This window comes from Megalobrama amblycephala, linkage group LG3 (genome assembly GCF_018812025.1).
Source record: "Megalobrama amblycephala isolate DHTTF-2021 linkage group LG3, ASM1881202v1, whole genome shotgun sequence".
Taxonomy (NCBI): Eukaryota; Metazoa; Chordata; class Actinopteri; order Cypriniformes; family Xenocyprididae; genus Megalobrama; species Megalobrama amblycephala.
In genome coordinates this window covers 24,141,686-24,160,171 of record NC_063046.1, presented here as the reverse complement: position 1 = coordinate 24,160,171, position 18,486 = coordinate 24,141,686, and the positions used below count along the sequence as shown (strand labels likewise).

Below are 18,486 nucleotides of genomic sequence, written 5' to 3'. Positions count from 1 at the left end.
TAGGCAAAACAAGACTTCACAAAGCATGATGGGGTCTTTTATAGTCCGGGGAATATGGATCAGATGTGTGTGTAATCAGTCCAGGTATGTGGTGTGGGAAATGTAGTCCAGAAAACAGTTAGTACTCAGGTGAGGGTGCCCTCAGGTGGCGATCAGAGGGAGCCACAGAGACCGCATTTGTGACAGCGACGTTAAGCTTATGTTTTATAATGGTTTTCTATGGGAAGAAAACACAATGCGTAATTAAACGAATTGCGTTCATATTCTGGGCTCATCTGCTTTGCTGTACATAGTATGGTTTATTAGTATGTTTACTGAGTTTGGTCATTTAATATCACTGTCTTAGTATATTAAGCCACGTTAAGTGTTTTCTATGGGAGGAACACTTAACTTGAAATTAAATGCGTTGCGTTCAAATTCTGGGCTCAACTGCTTTTCTGTAGTATACTTTATTAGTATGATGTTTACTAAGTTTGGTCTGTTAATATCACTTAGTACATTAAGCCAAGTTAAGCGTTCGCTTAGGTGTAATAGGCTTGCTGAGTGCAGTCAGTCGCAGTAAGCTCAATATCCAAAATAATAATACTTTTTTTTTTAGTGCCAGTTTAATAAGTCATATGCTCACATATGCTCTACATTGTGTTTCTTATTTAAAATTTCCCAGTATCTTCAAGTCTTAATTGTAATCAATAAAACTGGTTCATTGGTAAATTAGGTAACTGGGGCAACTGCATTAAAATGTAAACGCTGCATTTACTTTTGTTTAGTGTTGATAAAGGGGTACTTGGACCTTATTGGTGGATCTGTAAGTACTAAATAAGCTATATCATAGAAAAAAATTATTAATAAAATCAACCTTTATGCAGGGTAAAACCTATGTTCTGTCCTATTTTTACCCAGCCCTTGGGCTAAAATCAACCCAAAATTTACACATGTATGTGAAAGGAGAATGTAAGTGTGTGTGAGAGTAGAAATGTATGTACGTGAAAGGAGAATGTATGTATGTGAGAGTAGAAAGGTATGTATGTGAAAGGAGAATGTAAGTGTGTGAGACTGTAGAAATGTATGTGTGTGAGAGTAGAAATGTATGTAATAGAAGAATGTAAGTGTGTGAGAGAGTAGAAATGTATGTGTGTGAGAGTAGAAATGTATGTATGTGAAAGGAGAATGTAAGTGTGTGAGAGAGTAGAAATGTATGTGTGTGAGTAGAAATGTATGTATGTGAAAGGAGAATGTAAGTGTGTGAGAGAGTAGAAATGTATGTATGTGAAAGAAGAATGTATGTAAGAGTAGAAATGTATGTGAAAGGAGAATGTATGTTTGTGAGAGTAGAAATATATTTACGTGAAAGGAGAATGTAAGTGTGTGAGAGAGTAGACATGCATCTGTGTGAGAGTAGAAATGTATGTATGTGAAAGGAGAATGTAAGTGTGTGAGAGAGTAGAAATGTATGTGTGTGAAAGTAGAAATGTATGTATATATATATATGTACGTGAAAGAAGAATGTAAGTGTGTGAGAGTGCCAGAATGAATTATGGCTTGTACGGCACCTCATACAGATCCCTGTTTTATATATATTGTCATGGAGTCACAGCCAACGCCCACCAACACCAATGCATCGTCACCAGATCTCCACGCTCCACCCACTCGTTCACAGTCTCCGGAATACTAATCACCTGCACCTGCGCATCATCATCATGGACACTATAAAGACTCTCACTTTTGTCTGGTCTCGTCTTACGTACCTGGACTCCTTACCTGCTACTCTTCCTGTGTCTCCATCTTGTTGTCTTCCGTCTCCAGTTCTCCATTCCCCATGTTTACCAGCATCTGCAAAGACATTCCTCTAGTGATGGGAAACCGAGGCTTTCTGAAGCATTTGAGGCTTTCATCAAATTGTGCCGAAAAACGGTTCATTACTCGAAGCTTTTAACACAGTGCACATTAGCGACATCTGGTGGTCAGACTTGTTTTCTCCACCATATCTAAATCATCGCGGAGGAGATACGGTTTGAAAAAGCACGTGACCAAAGCTTTGAAAGTCTGTAGGTCTGTTCGTCATCGGCTGCGGCTGGATGTAACCGATCGGCGAGATTAGCCGCGTGCAGGCGGGGAGGAGCTGAAAACGGAGACGTGAAGTCGGACACTTTCTGCTTCCCGTAGTGACGCTCGCGCTGCGTTTGCATCGGTCTGCAAACTTTATCACAGCTGAAGTGAAATAAATGCAATATTTGACTAATACACTGATGTTTCAGAGACCTTTTCATTCAAAACTTTATGTACTGCTTACAGCATCTGTTTTTACAAGAATAAAGTTCAACATAAGCATGTGTTATTTAAATAACAATGTAGTGGGGTCTTTGTTTTTTATCTGTTTTATTTTGATAAACATGACACAATACAACATCGTGACTACATGAAAAGAGCTTTAACTTGTTATAAAAACACAGATTTTTGAGCATTAGTGGAGTTGAAAGCGTGACCATAAACACGAAACACACGTGATCGTTGTCATGCGGTGAATCCGGCCAATCATGAAACAGCTGTGTCGTCATCAGCGCTCATGCAGCTCATCTTGAGAAACTGCGCTGGCTAACTCAGGTGGCTGATCTCGAATTGCTCTCGCGGTACTTTAAAGCCATGTCACAGTCACATGACGTCAACGCTGTCTCAAGTCGGACAACATTTCTTACCTGCATGCACTGCTTCAAGTCAGCCGCCGATCGGTCTTTGCGGCGCTGCATCAAGTTGAACAAACCTTGTGTATACTGAATCACTCTGGTCTTGAATCAGTTCTATCTAATCTGTTGTAATCTCATCTAAATTAATTTGTGATAATGAGACCACCACTCGTGTCATGTGTAACCTGGTCAATGGATTCACATATTGATCAATAATATAAAATATGCAATTATGTGATCATAACTGACGTGAGTAGTTAAGAAAATATTTTGGGTGAGCTGTTTAACCCGTATGTTCTGTTCAGGGTGTAGGGTCTGCACAGTCTCAAGGATGAGCAGGTCCCACCATAAACTGTATTCATAAACTCAATTCACGAAACTTTGGTTTGTAAATCTTACATCGATTCCGGCCCGGCAGACACTAATGGATCACGAGACTCTTTTTATGACTGTTTCGATAAGTCCCCTAACCTCTCCTCCGCGACTTCAAAGGGGGTGCAACACCACGGATCGGGTTTCTAGGGACCAGGTCCAAATTCCAAACGGTCATAAAGGGAAAATACACGCACACACCCACAGACACACACACACACACACACACACACACACACACACACACGGCTCCCCTACATAGAGACTGTATGCACAAACATTATACCTACAAATATGAATGTATCTGCCATTGTAGTGCTCGCTGCATGTATGTGTTACTAGTGTAGAATTGTAGAATTGACTGTAGTAGGTTAGTTTTCATGTGAAACTGTAGTAATAGAGTGTAAAGGGTATCTTCTTTATATGACGAGAGACACCTGTCGAGTTTGATTTCTCCGTAAAGCTGTGAATCCGAGCTATTCACTGATGTACGTTACATTTCTGTCAAATGCATCGTTCAATGTTTAATAACACTATGAAGAAAATGCACTGATTCAACATACCATAAATTTATTCGGGAGACAGGACAAAGGAATGTGGAAACCCGCCAAATTGCAACGCTAGCATTGGAGGACGTTATCAAGAAGGCGTTCTGGTCTGTTGTCTTTAAAACACCATGACACGCGTCTTTTGGTGGCACAAGTTTTCTGCACGAGTTCCTGCCGTCAAGACGGACTCTCTTCTTTATTTTCCGGTCATATTACAACAGTTAAACCTTCGTTTGAAACTTCGCCGAAACAACCTCCGGAAGAAGAAGCAACTATCAAACCGAGCGCTCCGAAACTCCAAGCACCCTGACTAACCTATGCAAGTATAACGTTTTTACGATTTTAAATACTGAGTTTCCTTGCGGGCTCTTAAAGGTGAACTGTTGCAATTTGACCTGCTTTGATCATCTCTTTCGTTTCTGCCTCTCCTTCTACTTTGTATGTATTTGTATTTACTTGTGTCCATTTAGCCGTATAACCTGTGTATTACCCGTTTCGTATATTAAACTCATTATCCATGCTTTTTTGTTCACTTGCTCATTTTAGCAACAACCGAGTCACTTTAACGTTCTGATTCTAATATCCTTGCTCTATATTTGGAGGCTATGATAGAAAGTTAGTCTCCCGGCCCGAGAATAACATTTCTGTCGTGATAATCTGTGGATAATTTTCCGTTTCGGTGGACGAACTGATAGTTTTCCACATAATTATTAAACCAGAACTAATCATATATGTGATTGATTATAATTCGTTGTAGTTAATTCACCATATATGTTTAATTCCCCGTTGGGTCGATATATGAACGTCATAAAGCTTTCTGAATTATGATATTCATATTTCATCCATAAATTGATTAATAACTGTACATCGCTACAAGGGTCTCTGAGACCCCAGCAATAAAACATGATTAAATGCATTTTCCTTTATGCATCATGTGAAGAACCAATTTTTTCAAACCAGCTGTCTCGACTTTCCGATAATGCATGACGTTCGAAGCTTCAAACGTCATCAATCACGTGGTATTGTCATTTCGATACAAGCATCGGTACAGTGTGTGATACAATAGTGCTTTGAAAACTGCGTCGGAGCATCGGAGCCCCGGTATCAACCGTCCCATCACTACATTCCTCTGTTACCCATCAGCTAAGTTACCATTCTGAAAGTGCTTGTTCATTGACTCACCTGCATCCATTGTCTACCTGTGTTTGTGCCTCTGTACAATAAACATAGCATGTGCATGTGTCCTGACTATATATAAATATATATTAGGCCTATAGACCTCTTTGGAGCAGACGTCACAATTACGTCACTTGCAGCTGCGCGCGCATAGTGGTTGCAGAAAAATAGCGGTAGCAATTGGAGGAAAATGTGCAAAATCCACAGAATAAGAGAAAAACGTTTTGTTGTGCCTCTGGATGTTGGAATCGGAATGCAAAAAAATATAGTCTTCATTTTTAAAGAAAACCATCGTTGAAAACGTCCTTTGAAGCTAAACGGAGACGTTTCACAGACTGGACTGATGACACCTGCAAGGATTAGTCTACTATTAAAGCAGGAATTTGAAGTAAACAGTCTACATAATATTCACATATACAGTTCAGAGGACATACATACATAGCAGTTACAGCATGAAATAATATTTAAACCTATAACATTTTACATAGATAACTTTTAAACATAGTCTATAAAATTTTTATTTCACAATTCTGACTTTTTTTCTTGCATTTGCGTGTTTATGACTCCCAGTTCGGCCATTATAAATTGCAATTGTGAGTTTATTTCACAATTCTGAGGGGAAAAAAGTCAGAATTGCGGGACAAATTGCAATTCAGAAAACGAGTATAACGAGTTACAGGATAACGAGCATATCTCACAATTCTGTTTTTCTTTGTAAGAAATGTGAGATATAAACTCAGGTTTGCGAGAAATAAAAGTCAGAATTGTGAGATATAAACTCAAAATTAACTTTTTTTAATTCTTTTATTTTGTGGGTTCCATAGACTGCTACTGCTCAACTGTCATTTTCTGCAACCAGGTAGGCTCCGCCCATAAAAAACGTCATCGCTGTTTGCAAACACCAAATTGGTCTATAGAAATTGAATAAAGTTATCAAACAGTCTGCACTGTATAAATTATAAATTAAATATAGATTAATCCTTATTAAAGCTACAAAAGTTCTTTAGTCAGGAGCAGTGAGTACTAATCTTCTCTGTTATCTTTGTTCTTTGATTATCATTAAAGTACACATGAAATCAAAATTGACCTTATTTATTTTGTTAGCTCAAATTGCTAGTTTTGTGGTGAACAATTCATCCGTGCAAGTCAATCCACACAAAAAAATAGTTTGGCTTCGTAATATTTAATCAAAATCTGAAAATGCTCCTCCCCTCTGCAACGGTGCCCCTTCTCTAATGACGTCAGTTTGACGGCTTGGGCTGAAATCGCTTAAACCACCCCTCTCCAACCGTTAGTCTGCTATGAGTGAGAGACGGAGAGGAGGAACGCTGAAGTAAAATTCGGCCCTCTATTCAATATTCCGTTTCACTTGGAAATACGTCACAACACTGGAGAAAAGTCGTTTGCAACTTCCGGTTCACATGGACTTTAAAGGCCCAGATATACTTCAAACGAAATCAAAGAACGAACTGATGTGCGCGGAACGCGTCTCTGACTCATTAGAGTTTGTTGAGGTAAGATCTCTGCGGGTGAAAACATGAATACACTGGATAGCTGCTTTATAGTACAAAATGAAGTTTCTTCTGATGAAATGAGGCATTGACACTGTTTTTCATGCTTGATACTGTAAAGCTGCTTGCTTTTAAGCAATCTATTAAATAAAGTGCTATATCAATAAACATGACATGACTGGAGTGCTAATTTGCAGAGCCCTTGTTAACATACTAATGTTATGATCAGACGCTTTTCTTATGCTTTCTATGAAAATGCTTGCAGTTCTCTCATTTTTGTTTATTTTATTACCGAGAAGAAAGAGTAACCGTCACTCTCAGCAGTGTGGGCGGCGTCAGATGTTCCATTACAGTAGGCTATATCGCTGGTCACGCATTTCGAACTTCGTTTTACTCCTAAACAAAGAACGAAAAAATTTGTTTGAAGTATATCAGGGCCTTAATGACAGCAGGTTTATTAGGTTGCTGTGATTTTAAGAATTGCAGCTGCCGAACATGACGCGGATCTGACGTGCAACTAATTTTCTCACTACTCTTTACGGTCATTTTGAGACTTTATTTAACTCATTTAAGACTGCTCTTATGAGGATACTCTACAAAACGGGCATTTTGGCAAAATTGTGCGTTAATCAGCCTTTACTGTTCGTTCAAATGCAAATCAGAACTCAATTCTGGCGTGAGTCTTTCTGTGAGTCTTCAGGACATTCACAGACAGTGCGTTTTCTTTTAAACCAGCATTATTCATGCACTTATTCATAGTCCAAAAGAGTCCCCATTTCCCACTGCACCCTTATTGTATACTATTTTGTCTGTACAAATTACATAAGCTTTCATTTCCTTTAAAAATAAATGATTATCAAATTAATTAAAAAAATACAAAATAATAATTTAACTGTGACAAAAGCCACACACATAGGCCTACACACACAAAATGCAACAATGTTTATGAGTAAGTGGAAGAAAATGTGTAAACGGCAGTTTCATCATCTTTCCACTGAAACACCTCTACAGTCTACCAATTAGAGGGAACTTTCTCATCTCCAGTTTGTTTATAGGCTATTTGCACTCTTTGACTTCCAGAACTGGATAAGCCTGATGATGTATCAGGGCGTGTGAAAACAGATATCAGATAAAATCATGTTCAAGGCAATGATTAGCTACGTCACTATATAACCACATGCTGTCTACACCACTAACTGCAATACAGAGGAAACATTGTTTCATCGACTTACCCACATCAATTATTAGTTTGGTTACATTAACTCACCCGTGTGTTGTTCCAAACCTGGATGGATGTCAAAAGCAGATGTGTGTCTTGGCACAGCTTTAATCCTGCTCATCATCAGTCAGTCTCCATTAAGTTCACTTAAAGTTCACTTTTTTAAAAATCCTAATAAATGTTGAAACTGACAGCTTTTAGTTATACTGTAATGTTGAATGTCTATAATTAATGTTTTAAAAAAATCAATTTCATAGAGACATCAGTAGCAGTATTAGTATCACTGATACTGGTCGTCATTCATAAAAAGCCATTAAAAAAATATTTAAAATAAACTTCTGAGCTTTAAGTTGTTTCTACATTAATTTGGAGAGTAACTGTGAAATTATTACAATATAAAAATATTATACACGCCAATGTTTTTAATTGCAGTTAATTACAGAAAAATCTGTGATTAATTTGTTATTTTATTTAATCGATTGACAGCACTAGTAAGAACATAAAATAATATAGGCCTACAAGAAAACATCCATCCCATCTCACAACCTTTTAAATCCATTCACTGATCATGTCTTTATCATTATTATTATTATGCTTATTACACCTAAAACAAATTATATATATTGCCTAATTTGTTAAATTCCCATTAAGTGAACTTCCTGTAAAATTCCTGTGCGCTGTGACTGTCAGACTGTTGGGCATTTACAGTGTTTACCAAACAAAGGCTATATGGTACTATAAGTAGGCTAACGTTAAATTAAGATAGCCTACAAATCAGTGAATAGATTTAGAAGAATTTGGGATGAGATGATTTTTTTTTTTTTCAGTGAATAACTTAAATTTGGGTCAGTTTGTCACACAAAACTATTGTATTGTCTTCATCATAACTTCAGAATAATACACACAAGTCATGTGGACACTTTTATGATAATTTTACAGTGCTTTATGGCACTTGAGTGAACAACACATGAGAGAATTGTCATACTGCCATGAACTACCTCCTTTAACACACCAATTCATTTTATCATTCTCAATAAAGATTTTATTGTTCTTGTACATGTAAGTACAGTATAACAAGTGACTCAACTTTAAACAAAGTGCTAGTGATAAGTGCTGTAAAGACAGGAAAGCAAAAACCAATCACAATTCAGTATGCAAATATCGCAACCATCATCACCATTAGATGGATTTAGAATTGTAGACATTTTTAAAGCTTACAGGTCAATGGGAGATTACCTCTATAAAATAGTGGTTGATTAATTCATTCTGCAGATTAATAAGCTAAATTAATTTAAGAAAATGAAAGAAAAATAGAAATTGAGTTAAATAATACAAGAAAACAACTTCTTCTGTTACAATATAGACTGTTTTCTGCTATAGACTGTTTTCGCTTCCAGTTAATGTTTTAGAGAATTATGCAAACTCCGACATTTCATCCAAAACAACGTCAAATGATTTCATCATGATAGTGAGGAGCCTGAAGGAGACATGGGAACTGAGAAAGAAATATGCAATAAGGAATATAACCAATACAAATGTCAAAACTTTCCTTTTTTTTTTTTATACTGGAGTGATGAATCAATCGCCTGAAGCTAATTATCACATGTGTGTTTTGCACAAGTCAGACAACGACTATGTGCAATTTACTTAAGTATTTCATTTGCAGTTCCATAAACTACAGACAGCTTTGTCAAATGATATTGCACTTTTTCTGCTGTCATACGTTTTTGTAATTTCAACATTTGCTATCATTAAATTGTGTAAATTGAGTCATATTGGTCACTAAAACACTCACATCCAATGAGTAGATATAAAGCTTAAAGAGGTATCTGCTATATGATAACTGAATCTAACCTTTGAATAAAAGGTTTGGTTATTATAAAAGGTGATTATATTTAGCCTAAATGTTAAACCAACTATAAATGGCTCCAACAAATAGTAAGGGTTTATAATTCATCCAGAGCTCATCTGGTTGACTTTACAGGGAACAAACCAAGGCTTGTTTTGGTTGAAGTTCATTTGAACGTGATGAGGTAGTCTGGATAAGCCTGGCAGTCGTGAAAAACCACAAACATGGAGGGATTCTGTGTGTTATCCACCACACTGTCATAATACTGGTCAGGTGCGACGGAAACAGGAGGCGTCTTCATGTTCGCCTGACCCTGAGCATAATGACCCGTAAGCACACGAGCCACAAACATGAGCTGAGTCCCGTCTGCTGCAGGAACTGCATAGGTAGGCTGGGCAGAGTAGCTGGCGTTCACAGCAAAGTATGTCCCATGACCAAAGTAGGTGGCTGAGAAATGTACAAAAAGTCACCAGTATGAGTATAAGTCTTCAAAATGAACAACCAATGAGATCATCAGTGGCTGATCAGTTGGCTATATGCTAGTTTATTATTCATCCAATGAAATAAAGGTAATGTCCACCCAAAAAATACAATTCTGTCATGACTTGATATTCAAAACCCAATTTTGAGGAGCATCAGGGAACAAAAACCTAAATTTGGGTTAGTCATGCAACAGTTATGGCATGACTTCAGAACAATATGAGTGAGTCGTATGGACTTTACTTTAAAGGATTAGTTGATTTTTAAATTAAAATTTCCTGATAATTTACTCATCCACATCATCTAAGATATTTATGTCTTTCTTTCTTCAGTCGAAAAGAAATTAAGGTTTTTGATGAAAACATTCCAGGATTATTCTCTTTATAGTGAACTTCAACGGACCCCAAATGGCTGAAGGTCAAAATGACAGTTTCAGTGCAGCTTCAAAGGGCTTTAAACAATACCAGACGAGGAATAAGGGTCTTATCTAGCGAAACAATCGGTCATTTTCTAAAAAAAATAAAAATGTGAATGCTTTATAAACACAAATGCTCGCCTTGCAAGTGCTTTCGCCAGACCGTCTTCTGTATTCTTCAAAAAGCTTACGCTGTATGTCACCTTCCCTATTGAACTTACGGAAGTAACGCAGTGCCAGTTCCGTTTTTGTGTAATTTGAATATGGAAGGCAGTCTGGCAGAAGCTAGATATTTGACTTCATAACTTGTTTAAATATGGATTTTTTTTTTTATACAAACGTATAGCTTTGCTTCAGAAGGCCTTTATTAACCCCTTGGAGCTGTGTGGAGTACACGTTTATGATGGGTGGATGTGGATGGAAGCTTTTTCTTCAGCTCATAGGGTCCCGTTCACTGCCATTATAAAGCTTGGATGCGTCAGAATATTTATTAATATTTCTTCGATTATGTTCATCAGAAAGAAGAAGGTCATATACACCTAGGATGGCTTGAGGGTGAGTAAATCTTGGGCTAATTTTCATTTGAAAGTGAACTAATCCTTTAAGGTGCTTTTTGCCATTTTTGCTTTTCACTTTTTTGGAAAAGCATATAATTGCTCACTGTTAGTTAACAATACATTTACTAAAATTAACTAATGGGACCTTATTGATAAGATTGTAAATAGCACAACAATTGATTAAATTTATATTTATTTTATATATATATATATGTTTTTATAATTGGAAATAATTTGAAAATTAGTCAAATATTATTTAAAAATAAGAATAATTTGATCTTGATAAAAAAAAAAAAAAAAAATGTGTAAAATAGACAGAACACCATGTGCATCCAAATAAAAGTCCTGCGTATAACATTTATTTGCCAAACAGGAAAACTTACATCGTTAAAAAATGCCAAATATCAGCCTTGATATTTCATTTTTGGATGAGCTACTTATTTTACAGAAAAATCCTTTATTTATTATATATTCTCTGGAAATCATATATTCTCAAATAAAGACCAGGCAATGCTATTTTTGAGTATAGGATGCAGCAAATATGACATGAATATGACAGAGTGCACTGTGTATCAGTGCTGTCAAAATAAAAGTCCTGCTTATGCCACTTATCAGCAAAACAGAAAAACCTACATAATTAAAAAATGCCAAAAATAATCATTGGCCATATATATGTCGGTCACTAACAAATAGTGACATAATTCATAATTTTGGGTTAACTATTTATTTCAAATTAATGAATTTTTTTACCATTTTGCCCAGCATAATTGCGGTTAAAGTTTGACTTCATGATGGATGAGCAGGACACCTCTGATGTGCCGTGATAAAGGGTCTTCTCTCCTGCTCCCACAGTGAGACCATTTCTGCTCTCCAGCTCTTTTTTACGTCCTTCATATAACCGCCGAAGATTCATGTTCTGGATGCGCTCAATCTATTAAAATGCATTTGCACACAAACAGCCATAAACAAATATATTTGATGGACTTCACATTCACATCTCTTGTTCTTCATAGAAGCAAATGGTAATGACTATACAACCATACAAAATCAAAACATGGGACAGTAACTAGACAAACAGTTTTAAAATTTATAAATGGATGATGTTTAGTACAGTAATCTAGCCTTGCTGTAGACCAGTGGGTCGGCAACAGGTGGCCCGTGGGCCAAAACTGGCCCGCCAGCAATAATAGCTCACGGCCGCAGCCAGATTATTTTGATAGCGGCTGGTTCTGAAATAGATCTGTCATGACAGCAACAGTTACTCACAAACACTTCGTCTTTAGTGATTTTGCCTTCAAAATAAAAGTATGAGAACGTTTTTGCAGCAATGTTTTATTTTGAGATGAATTGAGAGCGAATGTCTTTCAGAACTTCAAATGAAAAGATTCTGTGGATCGCTAGAAAATAGCCTCTAAAATACAGGTTTTTGCCTGTCCTACGTTGTTTTTCTCGAATTTGTGTTCTAACATGGGTAAGTTAAATGTTTGTTTTGTCCAGTTTAATTCTGTTTATCGTTGTGTTTTTGATATCACACATGAGTCTACGCTGGGTGTTTATTTTGAAATTGACAGGTTTTTGATCTTTTATTTTGTATTTACTGCGCGGCTTCGACGTGGCGTCCGTCAAAAATAAGCAAGGCGTGGCTGGTGTAAACACAAGCATTGACTAGAGTGCCTGCGGACAGGGTAGGGTTGCTCCAGCCGTTCGTAAGTTCTTTCTTAAACAGGAACGTAAAGTCCACACTAGTGGCTTAGTAACTACTAGCTAGTTTGTAACTAACTCTGTACTTTATTTGGTTGCACCATTTGTTCTTAAGGCAGAACGTAGCTAGTAGCTCGTAAGGTCTCCATAAAGTAATGCGTAGTCGCATAATATGACGTTTACCCTCAGTGATCCTTCAAATACATGAGCAGAAGTTGAAATTCCGTGAATTTCAGTTTATCCTTCATTCTGACTGATTTTGCCTTACGTAGCTAACAGTAAAAATAAGTTTCCATTAAATATAATAGCCTACTACTTAATCATGAATGTTTTTATATGTAAATAACATTCAGAAACTGTATTTGAAATGAAATTAATAAGGATCAATAAATAAATACTGATATTAAAAAAAAAAAAAACATAAGAAATTACATTTATTGATTATGACTGATTTTATTTGACATGCACAACACGGAGTGATGGGACCGATGCACACAGCGGCACGCTATTTAACGGATTCGTGTTGAAGAGTGGCTAATAAAGTAATCTTTTCACATAATGTTCTCTTTCTTAAAATGTAAGAAAGTGTAAATGTCAGCAGCATCATATATGTGTAAAGAATGAAGTATGTCAGGTAAAACGAGCAGTTATTGATGCAGTTCAGTCAGTCTGCTATTTTATTTCAACCGTTACTCCTGATAGGAGGCTTCCGTAAATATTTAGTGTATACGTAGAGTTATGCTTCAACTAAGTTTAATGGTGCAATACAAAAATATTTAGTAGTGCGTAAGTTGTAACTTTGTGCCCATTTATGTCAAAACTAGGCTACATTGTAACTTACGCAAAGCTGGTGCAACCAGCCCCAGCTCCGGTAGCCATGTCACAGCCGTAATGCGGCGCAGAGGCGCGTTATGGCTGCGACGGCCGCGGCCACTCTAGTCAATGCTTGTGTTTACACCAGTTTCAGAAGCGGCCCAGAAGCAGCTCGCTGCTAAAGATAGGCGCCAAACCTATTTTTGACGGATGCCGCGTCCAAGCCGCACAGCTCAAATACAAAAAGTCAAAATAATCACCCTGTGAAGACTCCTGCTCATATTGCACATCACTAGGAGGCCAGAAATTTACAACAAGAGATTCAAGAGATTCGAAGTTAAAAAACCTTGCCGGAGCCGTAACGTGCCGCACACGCGTGTAGTGTAAATAAGGGGTAAAGGCTGATTTATACTCGACGTGTCCACAAGTTTGCTTGGGTGCACGCGAAAAAAGTGATGTCATTGTGGCGTTGGTGGAAGTGTGCATTGAGTGCGTGCGAACTTATTTCGCGGTGTGCACGTCAAATTTTGTAGCTTTCCGCGCGGCTCCACATCCCTAAATCCGCATCGTCTAAATTAATCGTTTAACATTTACAAAATGTGCATACAATACCAGAAATAATCCCCTTTAATGAAAATAAAGGTCCATGTTTAATAAATTTTTTTTTCATGGAACTAAATTAAAATGTTTAGTGAAATTAGAAAATATTTCAGAGATTGTTCATTTAGTTGTATACATGTTCTCATATCTAATGTCTCAAGTAATAATCTCAAGGTTTACTGGGTTTTACACAATTCTTTTTGCAGTGTGGTTTTGGTGTAAACTAGAATAAACATCGTTAAGGCCTGTACACACTGGGATGAATATCGCGCGCAATTATCAATTACACTAAACAACTAAACAAAGGGCGCCAATGTGAGTGTGGACACTGACCATAGACTGTAAAAAAATATGGACGTAGTGTCTGTGACGCCACCCGTAGATTTCTGAAGAGCAATTTTGAGGCGAAAATGAGGCCGCTGCCATCTTAGCTGCGCATCATCGCACGTCACTCCCGGATAACTGAAAATGGGCAAAGAGGCGGGACGTGGTTGGAGCTGATGTGACTGGTTGCTGAAACCACGCCCGCCTAGCTCGATGTGATCATGTTAGCAGGTAAAGGAGATACTATCTAAAATATTAATATTCTAATTATATAACTTATCTTTATTAGTTTATAAAGATAAGTTATATTATTAGAAAGTTCTAAAGGTTTACTGTCAATCTACGGCGTCTTTTTTATGATATGCTCCAGTTGAAATTTGTGTCAGGTTTGCACGTCAACACGAAAAATCAAACGGGACTTCATACCTTTTAAAATGAAATAGATCGCGACATGAATCCATCCGTTGCACTTGGGTAAAATGTCCATGAGTGTCCATTGAAAAAAAAAAAAAACAGTACTTTTTGTCCACAAAAGCATTAAATCCATGAAATATCGATTATCCATTGTTTGCCCCTCATGGAAAGAACCTATATGTGGATATATGCGCATATATGAAACCTATATGCAGTGTATATGTACATATATGCTGCATATATGCACATATATGATAATATATATGCTGCATATATGCGCATATATACTGCATATATGCTATATATATGCTGCATATATGCGCATATATACTGCATATATGCTATATATATGCTGCATATATGCGTATATATACTGCATATATGTGTATATATGCCACATATAGGCAAAATATAGGCAATCTCCTGTATTGCTTCTTCATATCCATATATATGCCCTATACATACAAGATATGTCTTCTATATAGCTAATGGCAGGATCTGGTCATTTTGTAGCTCATATCTCATTTTTGACTGTCATACATGATGCCTAGCTCATATTTTCTATTATCAAGGCAAAAACTAAGAATTAACGAAAAAAAGTATGCAAGAACTTATGTATGTGCGAATGTAGCAGTTATGTATTTAGACAATTATTTTGTGATTCCACTTGCCATGACCATATTTGGGGTTTCCTGCCACCATGCTGACTTGGGGTGTTGACGCACTTTGCTGCTTCCCAGTCTGCATGAGACATCACAGCGGTAGGTCGCACAAAGTTTTTGCGGTGATTCAATTAAGGCCATGTTTCATGTAACAGCTGAATTCACATGATATATTTGTATGATTGTAATCCAAAACCCCTCTGTGATGTACATTCAGATGTTTCGTTGATTATTTTTCTTTACTTAAGTTACTTTTAATATCTCTCTTTCTCAGCGTTGTGCGTTGCTGCCGCATGCTGTTTGTATGCTGCACAAGTCCTCATATATTGCCATTTGTGTTATACAGAATAAAGTGAGGACCTGATGGCAAGATTTTTCGCAGTCTGTCTTTGATTATGACACAACGCAGAAAACACACCGCTACACGAACACGTGAAATTGGTCCCACATGGAAAAAACCTATATAAACATATATGTTTCAATATAGGTTTGATATAGGTTTTTAATATATGTGACATATATAAAATTGGCCGTTTTCCTATATTATGTGTACATATATGTACATATATGTGTATATATATATATATATGTGTGCATATATGTGTACATATATGTGTGCATATATGTGTACATATATGTGTGCATATATGTGTACATATATGTGTGCATATATGTACATATATGTACATATAATATAGGAAAACGGCCAATTTTATATATGTCACATATATGTAAAACCTATATCAAAACCTATATTGAAACATATATGTTTATATAGGTTTTTTCCATGTGGGGCATCACATTTCTTCTGAATGATCTGCTCTCCATCATCTTTCTTCAAGAAATTATGCAACCTGAGCAGCGTTTGTGTTGTAAAACTGCATATGATCAAATCACAAACAAATGAGCCCGCGTCCAAAATGCAGCAGTTTTAGTTATAATATCCAAGCAGTGCTGTCGGAGTTTGTGGTGTCTTGAGAGGGATATTCTTCAGCCATAGTCATAGTAAATCTCACAAACAAAACTTAGCCAATGCCAACGATCCAACGCGTGTTTTGTTTATCTTCCGCATGCAAGCACATGTACGCAGACGCACATGTGTCTCGAGTCTCGATCATTAACACAGCAAACCATATTATTTTATAATTGTATAAAATAATCCCGAAAAAAGCACAAACATGGCAGAGATGCCAAATTCAGCGGCTGGAATTAGCTGAGGTAACATGACGGCTCACAGACAGCAGCGCGATCCACCTGTCACTCAAGTGACCACGCTCTTAATTATGCAGAACTTTAAGGCTTAATATAATTTAAACGGATGTGTTATAAAAAAATTCACCCCCTCAGAGTTGTCATGAAGGGCAAAATTAGCAGAATAGACCAAAACCACATTTTGAACCAACCTGTAAACATGTTTTTTTCTGCTGTAAAATTGGCCATTTTTACATGGGACTCAATGAGATTCTTCTCTCTTTTGGAGCCTGTCCCTAGCGGCCAGTCGATGAATTGCAGTTTAAGTCACTTACGTATTGGCCTCAAGAGAAACTGGGGGAGGTTGCTGCTTGACACCGACACGAAAAAACGCCAGGCGTAAAAGCGTCATTTTTTTTAAAAACGCCTCACATTTAATATCTGCATTTTTATCTTCTTTAACTTTATTAACATCATAAATATGTTTATTTGCACTACCGTTAAGCACAAGCACCACATACTGGGGAGATGCGCGCGCAGTCAGCGGAGGCTCGTGGTGCGGAGCCAGGCGAAAGTATAAATCCAGCTTAAACAAGGCTTAACATGTCTTTTGGCAATCACAAGTTTGTTATTTCAAATGTAGGCACACCACGGTTGCGATGCGCACGCAGTGCAAGCTCGTTTTTTTCCAGGCTTGCATATGCAGCGGCGAGATGAAAACATCTCAACTTTTCAGAATGCCGCAAGCGCACCGCTGGTCATGTGACAAGAACCAACCGATCAGCTTCAGCTTTTCCGTAACAAAACATCGAAAGCTCAGCCGAACAGCTCATCATAGCTGTACAGGGCGGGTTTTTATTTATCATCTCCATAAATATATCTAGTATTAAAACTAATGCAAGGGCTAGAAATCAATTAATCCTTTGCTGATACTCCCTCGTCATCGTGGAGAGCGCAGTTCATGGTTGCATAGCAACAACAGGCGCAACAGCACAAGCCCTTTGGAAAGGTGGAGAAAGCGGCGCGGCCGCGCTTTCCACGTGTTTTTAGATGCGACATGTTAACGGCCCCTAATATTATATTCTTTGCAAACAGCGACAACTTCATTGCAGATACGACACACCGGCTTTGCATTCACAAAACTAGGTAGGATGAATGCATAGTTGTCTTTCCATTCTTCTTTGTATTCCCTATTTTTGTTGTCAACTTTCCTCTTTAGACTCTTTCCCATTTTCTCTCTCCAGCTAGCTTAAATGCCAACATCACTCTGCACACGACGTAGCCTAATAGCATACCTCCAGCAAGCAAACAATAAAAAAATGCAGTTTAGTATGTGAGGATGCCAAGGAATAATTAGGCTACGTCAAATAATTATTACAATATATTAGGCTCCATTGTGTAACAAGCTAATTAAAATGATACACATTTATTATGCACAATATGGAAAGAGGAAATAAAACAGTTCGTTAAGAGCATGACTCAAACATGACATTAATGGGCTTATTCAAGTCCTCTTTTATTTTTTGAGTTATTTTTATCCATTCCGCATCTTCCACATATGTGTGTTTTAGCAAGGCGGTCTGTGTTGCAAGTTGGTGAATGAAGATATTTGCCAGGTTACATGTCACTACTTTGCTTTATTAATTTATCCCCGGACACCGCCACACAAATGTGGCTTTTTTGTTAATGACTGTCCTACAACAGGATTAAACACAGAGTAACAGTTCAATAGCAGTTACGAAAGACACTGTAACAGTCTATCACAGGCAATTGTAGTTGCATTTTTCATCAATTTTTTTTTTTTTTTTAATATTATCCTTTGACTATATTCTGGCCCGCCATCTAGTGATGAAAAATGAAAAATGTTTTTTCATTCATATGGAAGCTGAAAACGCTCGCTCTTCTCTGAGTGCTCTACACCAGTTTTTTGACCTGAGGGAGGTGTAGGGACTCGTTCGACAGACGTTACCAAA

The 18,486-nt window shown here is 37.3% G+C and overlaps 1 protein-coding gene across 1 annotated transcript in view; it reads right to left on the bottom strand.

Moving 5' to 3' along the window:
* Nucleotides 1-8,526: 8,526 nt before the first annotated feature.
* Nucleotides 8,527-18,486, bottom strand: part of LOC125264890 (protein mono-ADP-ribosyltransferase PARP14-like) — a 40,683-nt gene continuing 30,723 nt past the window's right edge. The window contains exons 14-15 of the mRNA XM_048184687.1: nt 11,559-11,739; nt 8,527-9,803 (exon numbers count right to left, since the gene is read on the bottom strand). Of these exons, the coding sequence (XP_048040644.1) occupies nt 9,523-9,803; nt 11,559-11,739 (462 nt within the window). The 3' untranslated portion in view covers nt 8,527-9,522. The remainder of the gene's footprint in view (nt 9,804-11,558; nt 11,740-18,486) is intronic.